General features: G+C 46.4%; 1 protein-coding gene across 4 annotated transcripts in view; it reads left to right on the forward strand.

The window, feature by feature from the left end:
* Positions 1-13,102, forward strand: part of LOC106649341 — a 28,089-nt gene extending 14,987 nt beyond the window's left edge. Inside the window, exons 2-7 of one of the 4 annotated variants that reach the window (XM_023462235.1) lie at positions 196-423; positions 7,300-7,905; positions 8,445-8,772; positions 9,326-9,463; positions 9,575-10,923; positions 11,541-13,102. In XM_023462235.1, the coding sequence (XP_023318003.1) occupies positions 7,310-7,905; positions 8,445-8,772; positions 9,326-9,463; positions 9,575-10,923; positions 11,541-12,027 (2,898 nt within the window). In that variant the 5' untranslated portion in view covers positions 196-423; positions 7,300-7,309 and the 3' untranslated portion in view covers positions 12,028-13,102. Of the gene's footprint in view, positions 1-195; positions 424-7,299; positions 7,906-8,444; positions 8,773-9,325; positions 10,924-11,540 lie in introns of all 4 variants that reach the window. The other 3 variants (XM_023462236.1, XM_023462237.1, XM_014366702.2) reach the window with 3 other exon arrangements.
* The last annotated feature ends 308 nt before the right edge of the window (positions 13,103-13,410 follow it).

The raw sequence follows: 13,410 nt of genomic DNA on the forward strand, positions 1-13,410 counted from the left end.
GAAGGATATATCATTATTCTATTATAATGCGTATACGCGTTACATCAGCGAGCTGTAGGCATAGACTCGTTGGCTTTTCGAGAGCGCAGTAATCATAAATTATAATAATGCGATAATATTCAACTAATATTTTAATAATAATGCTCGAGTCGCTTCTTTTTTATTAATCATTATGTCGTTAATTGACTTTTGCAGAGAGGCAGCAGCAGCGATGCGTCGTCCCAAGTAGCGAACAATAAAGAGAGAGAGAGAGAGGCTCTCGCCCACCCCCCATGAGAGTAGCTGCTGGCAGAACGAGCCAGGCCGCGAGCTTCATTAATAACCAGGCGTGCGCAGGCAGGGCAGGCAGAGCAGCGGAAGAAGAAGAAGAAGAAAAAAAAGCAAGAAGACCAAGTGTAAAACGCCAAAGAGGCTAATACCAAGGTACGATGATCTCGCGGTACAATGTTTTTCTATCTATATGCTATACGTATATATAGCTATCATTTTCATTTTCATCGAGCGCAAAACCTCGTGGCCTTTTTTTCCTCCTGTTTTTCTTTTTCCATAATGCAACTCGTACGCGATGTTGTTTTTTCTTCTCGATGTTGATGATGACGCGGGCTCGCGGGTGGCCGCCGTGTACACGCAACTTGATGGATGATCGCGCGCCCTCCTCCTCCTCCTCCTCCTCCTCGGCGCGTAACGATTTTAAGCCGCGCGCACTACTACCATACGTACTCGTCCTTCTCTGCTTCGCGGGGTCAAGCGAAAGGAAATATTCGCGTAATAATACGAGTGCGCTCTCTGCTACATACGATCGTGTTTACTCACGGACTAATTGAGCGATTACACGGCAGCAGTAGCAGCAGCAGCTCACTCGGAATATATAATATTCGTTCATAAGTATATATATACAGCTCCTCGATATCGAGAGATCGGTTACATCACGAATTTATAAATGTGTACAAAATCGACTTCCTCTATATAATATAATATCTGTTTTCGCGCGCTCCGAAATTACGCGCGTGAAAAATCAATATATGTATGTGTAAAGTGCTACGAGCACATTACGCGCCGCGAACCTCGTTATTATTGAGCAAGTAAATTTTCATCATCGTCGTAATATTATAACGCCCGAAAGCCCCGCGCCGACAGCTCATACATACGTTCGGCGATGGTCCGCACACAACGCATACGTGTGTTACACTTTACACCAGAAATACTCGTGTTTAAATTTAAATAAATCACACTCGCGCAGAGCACAGGTATCCGGTGGTACACACACACACGTGCGATCTACACACAGCGTCAATAATAACAGGCTCAGTCGGCCAGTGGTACGCGTGAGTGTATCACGCAATGACTATTTATCTTTTTAGCGCTGCTTTAAGTGACGAATAAGTGTGTGCGAGTGTAAATGTAATTCCGTTCTCGTGAGTGAGAGAGATGATTTTGCGCAATTCATCATCGACACTAGTTCTTTGACGCATATGCATAATTTTACTCGCATTCAAGCGTAAAACATTTATATGCACACAGATGTCATATTTATACATATCAATAAAATAATGCGATTCCAGCAAGGGAGGGAGGAGCAAATATCACACATTAGCATGGTTATCAGCGGGCACGTATCGCTCTCGAGTCCTACATTTTATTCTCCCATGCGCGATCGTGTGTACGCGTGCATTGCGTTATATGTACCGTATATATATAAATACGCACGAGCGTCAGGACTTTTTACATCACCACATTGCATTGCGCTGCACTGCATCGGACGTTATATAGAGCGAGATCTAGTTTTTTTTGCCGCCGCTGCTTTCGATATTATCGTTAAGGCTGGGTACGCGCATTGCGATCCACTACTATACAGCAGCAGCGTAATACTACCGGGGAAACAATATCTACATTATAGCGAGTTTGCCGCGCAATTTTCCACGTGCCATCCAGGCGCGTCGCTCGACGGCGGGAAAATTATGAATTCATAAATCGGCCGTAACTAAATCCATTAAAGTCTCTTTCTCTGTATACTGTACGCGCGACGTCGCCTTCCTCGCGCGCACATTCAATATTCATGGCGCGTCCAGCTTGTGCAGCTTTTCTCTCCCTCTCTCGCTCGAGATTCAAGTATACTGTAGCTGTACTGCGCTTCGCTCTTTAAAAAAGCATCGAATTACAATACGAAGCACGCGCGCGCGTGTATGGCAACTGCAGCGCGATTTCAACCGATATAATGTGTATGCGCGCGTGTGCAGTACTCGCCAATCGAAATTGCATTGCGCCCGCGCTGATGAGTGTTCGGCAGCAGCAGAAAAAAAAATAGCGTGTATACTTGCATTTATAACGGCCAGCATTCGCGGATGCAAATGGCCTGGAACACAAATGAATTCTGGGCGCGAGCGTTAATTGAACGCAAATAAATAAATATATACATTTTATCGACACACACGCGCGCGCATTATAATAGTCGCGTACCATACGAGGCCCCACTAAAGGCGACGTCGGGCCCGTAATTACAACGCTCGAGCGAGCCCCAATGATGAAGAATTAAAAATGAGCTAGAATGTGCATATGCATATTGCATCACAGAGTAACGAGCTTCACTCGCCAAGTAAAAATCAGGCGAGCTTAACGATCCGCGAACTAAAGCATCTCTCTCTTTTTATCCATTAAATTACCATCTAATCATGCCTGATGCGTATGTGCATGTGCCGTACGCACCTAAATACTACTGGTCCACGGTCCATTCACCAGCACGGGCTCATATATTTATATATTTCTATACGTAACATACAATATAAAGTCGGACGGAGAAAGAGAGTTAACGGCCCCCGTTGAAAAGGCATTATATACATCCCTACGGTGCGAATTAACCGTATACAGAGAGAGAGAGAGAGAGAGAGCATAGGCATGCTAGCTACCACTTGTACATATAGAGATAGATAGATAGACGAGCTATGTGTGTGTGTTATAATGCGTAAAGGGAGCGGCGCATACTATATACCGATCATCGCGCGCAGCTCGCCGATCCTAACGGTCTCCTCTCCTCGCGCGAGTGTAGTGCAGTGTTCGTCGACTGCGAGTCGTATTAAACGCAGCCAACGCAACAACAACAGCGGAGAGTTGCAGCTGCTGCTCGGAAAGCCGATCGTAATATGCTCTGCTTTAATATCGAGAGGCCCGATCGCACATGAGCGAACCTGTAACAGAGTGCTAAGTGGTCTGTGCGTGAGATCGAATGTGTGATGAAGACGATTATCGCGATGAGTTAGTAACCGAGAGCTTTTTTGACTTTATGCGGTTCGAATGATACTTTTCTGGTGAGTCTGAGCCATGTGCTCGCGGTTGTGCCGTGTCACCGTTGCGCAAAATAACGCAGACAGGAATTCCTCGCTGTTCCTGACTCTATTTTGAAATATATAATGTAATTATGCACACCGAGTCGCGCGGCGCGTGCATGTCGAGTACACGCAATTCAGCCATTCTCTTAAAAAAGTAAGCTAAACAGATCGGTGCATGGCTCGAAACAGGAAAAAAAAGCTCGACCTGCGTGTAAATAGTCATTGGTCAACGAGCTCAGTGCGACACACTCGCACGAGTGAGCTTACCCTCGGGCCAAATGTATCAAAATGCTCATTCTGGTGGATGAAGAACTGAATTCTTTAGATAACTTAGCGTTGCAGGACTCTTCTGAAACGCTGTGTAGCCCCTCGTCGTTATATACACCAAAAGTAAGCACCAATTAGTACAGGAGTTACTGCTAGATGGCGCATGCCCATATTGTCAGAAATCAAAAGAGGAAAAGCTGAGTTCTGGCAATTGAGTTGGAATCTCATGCTAGAAGTGTCAACGAGTTTGCACGAGGCGTTTACAAGTATATTAAAAAAAACCGTCGATTCGACGCGCATTCGTATACAAAAGGTGTCGTCGGCGTTGTCGCGCCGAGCTCTCTCTCTCACTCTCGATGCACACAAAGTACGTATACGCGTGTATATAAATGTGTACATACATACACGCACGTAATCGCACGCGCGCGGGAAGTTATAAAAAAAAAGAAGAAAAAGAGCCAATAGTGGAAAACGGTGTCGGACACCCACACACACGCACACGATCATGATGCTATATAAACTGGAAACTCGCTGTTGCGCGCATACATATTCACGTTTATTCACTCGTGTAGGTCGTCAAGATCGATGCTGGTTTTTTTTTATTTTATTTTTATTATTTCTTCGGTGCCTTTTTTTTCTCGCGCTCTTACCGAGTATATAATAATGCGTTGCTTCTTTGCCTCCTGCGCACAGCTCTCTTATGTGTGTGTGTGTGTCTTTGCGTATATCCTTTGGCTTATTGTCGAAGAAAGAAAAATGGTTAAAAATAACATTGACGCGTGTCTGCACAGCATACGTGTGTCTGTATGCATAAAACCGTGGCTCGCCCGCGTCTTTTGCGTTGGCATATAAAATCATGGGTATTATCGTTTGGAAAAGAGAGAGAAAGGGTAAAAGATGTCTTTGTTTTTTCCCTTACACACCGCTGAAGAGCAGCCCGTAAGTCCGAAGACGACCAAGTTCTAAAAATAATCGCTCACCTTCTTCTTCTCCTCGAGAGAAAGAGAAGACTCTCCGTGTCCGTGCACTTACACATACACACACGAGCGAGGAGTTGGCGCAAGTTCTCATGAGCTGCTGCTGCTGCCGCTCTCCTCTCCGCGAAAGCCTCTTTCATCTCTCACACTTGAAGAAGTAGAGTTTTAAAAATCATGTCTACATTCCACGATAATCCTTGCTTATATACCTCGTATATAAGAGCATAAGAGAGAGAGAATGAGAGAGAAAGAGACTCGGAGCACACTGTGTGTGTCTGTGCTATACGGAGAGCAGCTCCTCGTGTATGTGTGTACAGAGAGCAAGAAAAAAAACCGCCCAAGAAAGAGAGCCTTAGTTGTCTGCCGATAAGTCAAATGGGAGTATTATAGAATCCGCCTCGGTACAAAAAGAAAAAAAAAAAAGCAGGCGAGTAAGAGGAAAAAAAAGCTCGAGATAGCGATCCTTGGGTTATGTACTCTTCATTGTCCGCCGCGCGCGCGCTTGCCCACACGCTCGCCGCCGCCGCAGAGTATGTATATACAGCATCAACACACAACACAACGACGCAGGCAACAGCGGCTAAAGGATAATCGACGCGCGCGCGCAAATGCGGCTCTCGGCGCTCCGTGGCTCTTTACGCTCCTTATGGACCGAAGCGAGGCCCGCCGCTCGCGTGTACTTATGAAGAGAACGACCTTGACGTATCATAACGTCGAAAAAAAAGGAACTTTACGCTCTTGTATATCTGTGTGTGTGTCGGTGTGTTGGTGTGCGTGCAAGTATGTGAGAGCTCGACGGCGGCGTTATATATAGATAGAAAGAGGAGCTTTTTTTCGGGGACGTGTGGCTGGACATTCGCGCTAGCCGTATAATGTAATTATCGGGTCGTCGATGTCGCGTATCGTCGAGGGAAATTCAATTATCCGATATTGATATATAAAGACGAGTTGAGCGGGCGAAGAAGATGGAGAAAAAAGACAGAGTGAAAGTCATTGGTAATTGCTGAATTACAATGTAATAAAAGGAGCTTTATACTTGTATATTGCATTGTTGAAAAGATCAACCTCAAGTTTGATGCGGGTTCAATGTAAAATCGTAAATATTAAAACTGAAGAAATCGACGATGAGTTTTATCCAATGTAAGTTTACGTGAAATTTTCGTTGAAAATTAATGCATCAAATACCGTTTTATTATTTGCCGTATAATCGCTTACATTATTTTTAATGCAAAAATGAACAAAAAAAGATTTAAAATTTTCAAGTGGTGAAGTGAAATAATTGTACAAGTCAAAAAACGGTTTTGATGAAATAGCAATGATACACATTATTCATGATTTGTTAAGGATGACGTGCAAGTAAAAGCAGCCTTTACCGCTAGATGGCGAGTACCTTTAGCGGTAAATGTGCAAATGGAGAAGCCAAATTCGTTGTAAAAGGAAAAAATATATCTACATCTTTTTGAAGTTAATAATGTCTTTAACAATGCAAGCATCATCAATGAAAACTTCTTTAAAATTAATGTATCAATACCGAGTAATATTTTTACATAACTACATAATAAATGCATGAAAATGCAATCACATACATTATTTTAATGAAAAAAAAAGTATCAAAATCTTTACACAAATTTAAACATTTTGATTGAAAATTAAGGTTTTAATGTCGATTGTCGTGCATTAACTGCTAAAAAAAATGAATGAAAATTCAATCATCATTAAAGCCAGTCTTCGCCGCTAGATGGCGAGTACCACTATTTGTAAATCTGCAAGTGACAAAGTCAAAATAACAGTATAAGTCAAACATAGTCAAGTCAAGAAAACATTCCACTGTTCAGGTGATAAAGTGTGTTTACAACTTTAGAAATCGCATTAACTCGGAAAGATGTGATAGAGCTGCTATGCAAGTCGAGTCCGACGTCGAGGTGTCGCCATTCCGTTTATATATTTACTCTCGGTCAGTCGTATAATACAAGAGCGAGATCGCGACTGTTTTATCGGAGATCGGCGTTTTTCCGCGCGCCTATACGCGCCACTACCACCATCACAATAGCCCCCGAGCTACGACGAGATACTTTGGTGCCTGCCATGCACGTGTCCACGATCGTTTCTTACGCGCGCGATGTCAATTCACCTGTTGCCGTCGCCGAATAAAAGCAAGGCGAAACGAGCCCCGCGTATCTATGCGCCATTATTTGCGCTCCTCGAGCCCTCTCTATATACTATACAGCGAGGAGAAACCCCATACGATATCATATTTCACGAGTATACCCACGTTGCAGCGGCGCAGGACTATACGGCGAACATCCTCCTCCTCGCGCAACGCGCGACTCTCGAGAAAAATCGGGCGCTAAAAGCTATAGTTTAAGTCCGCGGCGGCGTCGAGCGAGATCGTCGTCGGGGGACTTTGAAAGTTGCGCGCGCTGCATCGGCGATCTTATCTCTCCGCGTATTTTATATATGGGCTCTCTTATACACACATACACATGGTGTGCATATACTATATACAGGAGCTTTTTTTCATCCTCTACACACGACACAGCACACAAGCTCTTTACACGGGATAAAGTGCACAATGTTATATACGTAGTAATGTAGCTTAAGTAGCGCGGAGGAATTCCTATCGCGCTCGTATATTTTTATTTTTTATTATTCTTTCATTTTTCTTATGCTCGACAGGCATGTTTTTCGCGCGCACACAGGATATAACATTTTTTGTCTTTATTATTTTATAGGCTTATTACGATGCGGCTACTACTACCACAACTACCACTGCTGCTTCTGCTGCTGTTGAGCCATGGCTTCGCGACGACCGAAGCCGGGGCGATCGAGCACATCGACGCCAGCCAGCATCAGCAACAAATCGGCGGCGTCGACGGGGATGATGCTCCGTCGCGCGAGGCCGGCAACACCCTCGACCAGGTGGACAAGATCGGCCTGCCCATCTACACGACCCTCAACGGCAGCGTGACCAATCTCAACGAGATCCTGCCCAACATCCATCTCAACCGCACCAAGGCCTTCCTGAACTGCTCACAGGGCAGCATGCAGGTCGATCTCATGTTCGCCGAGCCGTTCTACGGCCTGGCCTATGCCAACTTCGATCGCTTCAGCGCCTGCATCACCAAGGGTCGCGGGGCAAATTCGGCCCGGATCGAGTTGCCCCTGAAGGGCTGCGGCACGGTGCAGGATCCGCCCCGAGTGTTCACCAACAACATCGTGGTGCGCTTTCATCCCGCGGTGGAGATGGACGGCGACGAGGTCATCACCATCGTCTGTCGCTATCCGCCGGCCAGGGCGGAAAAACCGGGTCCCCTGATTGCCCATCGGGAGTCCACCGAGTGAGTGTATAAATATCACGACACACGAGCGAGCGAGAAATATTTATTGACATTATTTTAATCGGTCGCGAGCGGCGCATTATAATTTTGCGTATGGAAAATTCAATTTTAATCGTAAAATATACGCAGGTATACTATGTACTTTCCTTATCGAAACTCGAGTAAAATTATTCAGTAAGTAAAACTGCCTTATGTACCTCGACGCAGTACGTATATATATAAGTACTCATCAAGTTTAAAAAGCCATTAATAATCTTAAAATAACTCGGCACGGCTTTATAATGCTCCACATATACACGTACGAGATACGTAATCATCAAGCCGAACGTAATTACACCTTCGTTGCCTCCATGAATGTTCTCGCGTTAAACGCTGATCTCTTGTGCCGCAGTGGCGGCAGAAAAACATACATTATACGCTGCTACACACAAAGCTAAAATGCCCTCGCGCATACGTATACATACATTTTCCTCTCTCTTATTTCTCTATTTCTCTTTTGCTCACTCTCGCTCAAACTTGCTTCGATTCCTACTGTATAGGCCACCACCGGCGTCGGGATGGAACGGCTTCCACCTCCTCCTGTTGATCTGCACGCTGCTGTTCATGGCGCTGCTGCTCACCGGCCTGAGCTGCTCGTACGTGTGCCTGAAGCGCAGGCCCGTCTCGGTGATCCATCGGCAGACCTTCGCCGGCTCGGAGATCACCAAGATCTCGGGCTCGTCGGCGCTGAGTCGCATCTCCATGTTCGACGATTTCAAGATACCGCGGATCATCGGCACCCAGCAGACCTACGGCAGCGAGGCCCACCTCGTCGTCGAGCAGTCCGACACGCTGCCGAGCGATTACCCGAGCGAGAGCCATTCAGAGGTAATTGATCGATTTTTGTTTACGTCGTCGCTCGTATTTTGTTTTTAAATTCTCTCTCAATGCTCTACTTTACTCTACTCTCTGATGATGTTTGTCTCGTAGGATTACGTACGACGATTTATAATGTATACGCAGACCGATGGGGTAACGTTGAATTACTTCCAATCAATTATATTGAATGTGTCGATCTCTCGAAAGCGCAGTTATTTCGAGAAATTTTTGTAATCGATATATAACAATCACGATACTTCACCCAAGATCATCCGTGAAATAATCATATGCGCAAAAGTAGATTTAGCAAATAATAATTCGATCAAAAAATTCAGTGTAATGCGTAATCTTATGCACGTCTAACTTTTTCATTCTTAATTCACGGACCTCACTGAAAAATTTTTCACGGGTAGCTGTAATCTACCCCTGAGATTTTTTTCAGTGTCATGTAAATATTATACAAAAGATCAAACTTTAATAGCATGCTGTATAAAATACAAACGTAAAAAAGGCCCCTAACAATTAATTGTCTCTCTCTCTCTCTCTGGCATCCCACACACAGGTGGACGAGGAGCGCTCCCTGCCCGTGTCATCCGCGGGCTCGTACGAGACCAAGGCGTTCGTGCATCGCGAAGTCGAGCAGCAGCGCGCCTCGAGCTCCCTCTACTCCGAGACGATCAACGAGGTGGAGAGCACAGCGGTAACTGCCTCGCGAATAATCTCGCATCAATCTCGCCATCAGCATCATCATAATCCTCATCACTTACCAATACAACAACAACATCATCATAATCTTCATCATCATCAGCAGCAACAACCTAAATTCGATGTACAGATGCGGGTGAAGCACGCGCCCCCGCCGCCCTCGCCGCTGCCGTCCGAGTCCGAGACGAGCGTCGCTCTGGAGCGCAATCTAACCACCATACTCGAGCGCGAGGAGTCCAGCCGAATAACCACTACCACGACTACCACCACTAATGATACGATACCGCGCCTAACAACTTTTTCCTACGCCCCGGAGCTACATGCGCCGCCGCCTCAAGGCAGTTCGAGGCAGCAGACACCTCCAGTTTACTCGAGAATACTGAGGAAGCAGCAGGCCGAGCGCGAGACGAGCGTCACCGAGCTGATACAGGACGGCCTGCTCCATCGGCCGAGATCACTAACATCGCTTAACACCGAAATGACGGACACGAGATCGCTAACCGAAGTCACTGACTCTACTCACGCTAAATACCGAGTGGCCAGCATGCTGGCGCCACCGGCCAATCACGGCCCCAACTCCAATCTAACCGACAGTCATCTTCTAACTCAGGAGTATCGAGAGCAGCAGACGAGGGAACGAGTGGAGCCTCTGGTGGAGCCCGTAGTCGCTCCCCGACGACCCGAGATCACGACCCACGAGGTGGACGACGTCTTCCTGCGAACCGTCACCGAGAAGCGAACCATCGAGGACATCGAGCGCCATCGGCGACAGATCACCGAGTACCACGCCAAGCAGAAAGAGTTGCCTAATCCCAAGTGGGACGTCACCATCAGGAACTATCCGCAGGAGAGCGGACCCTCGGGGCCACCTGAGTGGGAGAACTTCTCGGACGTGAGTTCGGCGTCGAATCTGACGGTTACCCTCGATACGGCCTCGAAGCCTCAGGAAGAGCCGATCGTCGACGAGCACATCCAGCCGACGTTCACCATCAGGGCCGAGATGACCAGCGAGACCGAGATAATCGAGCGCTGGCACAACTTGGAGCGACCGCTCGAACCTCAATTCCACAACGAGCTGAGCGACGAGGAGAGAACCAGATGGCGCGAAATCATCACCACTGAGAGCACTCTGAGGAAGCTCCTCACCGAGGCGTTCATCAAGGAGGACTTCGAGCTGATACGCAAGGACGTGAGGTACACCGATCTGTTCTCGCCCGACGCCTGGGACGTCATCATCAGGATCGTCAGCTATCCGGAGCGGCCGCCCTCGATCTCGTCCTCGTCCAACGGCAAGAGCGGCCAGCGCTACAAGCGCGGAAAGGGCGCCAGCGGCGACTGGGACAACAGGTCGAGGAGATCGTCGCTGCCTACTCTTTACGAGTACGAGAACGACGTGGACGGCCAGGAGCACCTAAGGCAGAGCACCACCGTCAACGTGGGCGGTAATAGAATAAGGTAAGCTGCCCTCCTGCTTACTATATAATTTTCAGGAAAGTCGTGCACCAATTCACTCTTTCGTGATATCACAGTTTAATGTCGATCTACATTTTCAACATAAAGTTGACTTTTTGAGCCCTAAAAAATGCGGACAAAGTTGTAAAATAGACCTCTGCATCTAAAAAATAGCTTATTTTTACTACTTTAATGAGACAGGAACTTTTGGTACGGTCCGAAATCTTCAGAAAATTACCCTTTATGGGCTGAGTTTTCTGAAATTTTGATTTAGACCTTTGTATCAGTTTTAATATTCAATATGCGCTAAAAAACATCAATAAATTTTCTTATTGTTCGTTTTTGGCACATCTATTGGTGTACTATCAAAAACTCTGATCTGAACCTTGCGCACAGTGTCGAAATGCTAAAATAGCAAAAGTAAGCTATTTTTAGACGCAGGGGCCTATTCTGCAACTTTTTCCACATTTTTAGGACTCAAAGATGTCAATTTTACGTTGAAAATGTAGATTGACATTAAACTGTTATTTATATCTCAAAAATGCCAAAGAGGAGTGAATTGGTGTACGACTTCCTTTTACTTGATTTCAAAAAATAACAAACGACGTCGTTGCGAACAGGAAACTGAGCTCGACGACGCGCGGTGGCAGCGAGGCCGATCTGCGCTCCATGTCCGAGATGACGGTGCGCGACTTCGCCCGCATGGACCGCGACGACCAGACCAGCCTCTCGTCCTTCGAGGGCGACTCACTAGTCCGTTCACTGAGTCAGCCCAGCCTGGCGCGCTCCGGCTCGGAGTTCACCGAGCACTGGGGCGTGCAGGCACCGCAGCATCTGCCCAACTGGGACGAGCCCAGCTCCACGGAGACCACACCGAGGCCGGTGAGGCGCGAGGTCTCGTCGTTCCAGGAGTCGACCGCCGAGGCGACGCCCGACGGTGGACAGATTCAGCGCAGGGTGGCCACTTACAGCGAGATCCAGTCGAGTAACACAGCGGGTCCGTCCGGTGTCGCTGCTGGGCCTGGAGCTGCCGCTGCTGCTACTTCGAGCAGGCATCAGAGGGCCAGATGGTTCCAGGACGATTCGGAGCCGGAGATGCAGATATAGGAGCGTAGTTTATTAGACACGAAGAAAAAAAACGGAAGAAAAGAATGAAATGTACGACCGGTTGCTGCCGGGTTGTAAATTAAACTTCGCACGACGCGTACTTGATTAACAATGTTTACGACGACTTGTACGTGGGCAGCGCTTGTGTGTGTGTCTGTGTTCAGCGAGTGTATGAGTGTGCGTGTGTGAGCGAGCGAGCGAGAAGAAAATTTTTCGCGCGTCCTTGCGCGGCATTCTTCAAGTCGTGTTTCTCAGTCGTTAAAACCGAGCAAGGAGATTATTTACGGCTCGAGTCAATTTTTTTCGTTCTATCGCACCTAATACTGCCTCTGCACCGGTGTCTTTTCTGAATCTACATACACATATACACACGAATGTGTTTAACTTTTCTCGAAATTGACCCTCTCTCTTTTCTCTACGGAGAGAGCGTCGTAAAAGACTTTAAGGATATAGATTTCGAACGCGAATGCGCAAAATTGAAGGAAAAAATTTTGGTATTCGGTGCATTTAAAGTAAAAAACGCGCCGCCGCCCCCGCAACTCAGCGTTTCCTTTTTATATGAATTATTATCACGGCTTGCGCGAAGGTAAAATTAATATAGTCAAGCGCCTCGCTCCGAGAAGAAATCCTGAGTTACGGTCGCGCGGCGCGCAGTGTGCTGGACTTGACACTTGCCACTCGCAGCCTATATATATTATTCTAATAATTCACTGACTATTTTTTTATTATTTTTTACACTCTGCTGCAGCGAGTGGGACTGTTGAGTCTGGCACGATAATACAAACAATACACGTCGGAGAATAATATTGCGTAGCGCAATATCGCCCTAGACTCCATGATAATCCTTTTGTGTATAACTGCCAATCATTCGTCCTCCGCCTAGATGTGTCCTCGAGAGCCTCTTATTTTTTTACATTCTCTTTGTTGGTTTTTTTTCTCCCTTTTTTTTGAAGCGTGATTTGAAATGAGCGTATGATATACTTATTGATTATTGTTAATCCTATCTGCTTCCTAACACTTGGAATGGTTGATTGACTATCTTGCGAGAACGATCGTTGGAAAAAATGTAAAAATTAATAATAGAAGAAGTTTTTAAAGCTTGTACAAAAGTAACAATATGTACTTTGCATAATTAAATAGTCGCCACGGGAGTGTCACTTCTGAAACGCAGCACCCCAAAGTGTATTGACGCACCCATCCTCGTTAATAGTCCCTCCCGACCGTCGTTCTCTCGTGAACCGAGTCGAGTTTTGACTAGGACAATATTTGACAATCGACCTTTCCACGAACGCATTAGTGATAGTAGTTGTGTAAGCGAATCTCTATGGTAAAGCGTATTTCAACGAAAAAAACATATTAAAACACTAAAATAGGTGCTGGGTC

This window comes from Trichogramma pretiosum, unplaced genomic scaffold, assembly GCF_000599845.2.
Source record: "Trichogramma pretiosum strain Unisexual culture from Peru unplaced genomic scaffold, Tpre_2.0 scaffold9, whole genome shotgun sequence".
NCBI classification, from domain to species: Eukaryota; Metazoa; Arthropoda; class Insecta; order Hymenoptera; family Trichogrammatidae; genus Trichogramma; species Trichogramma pretiosum.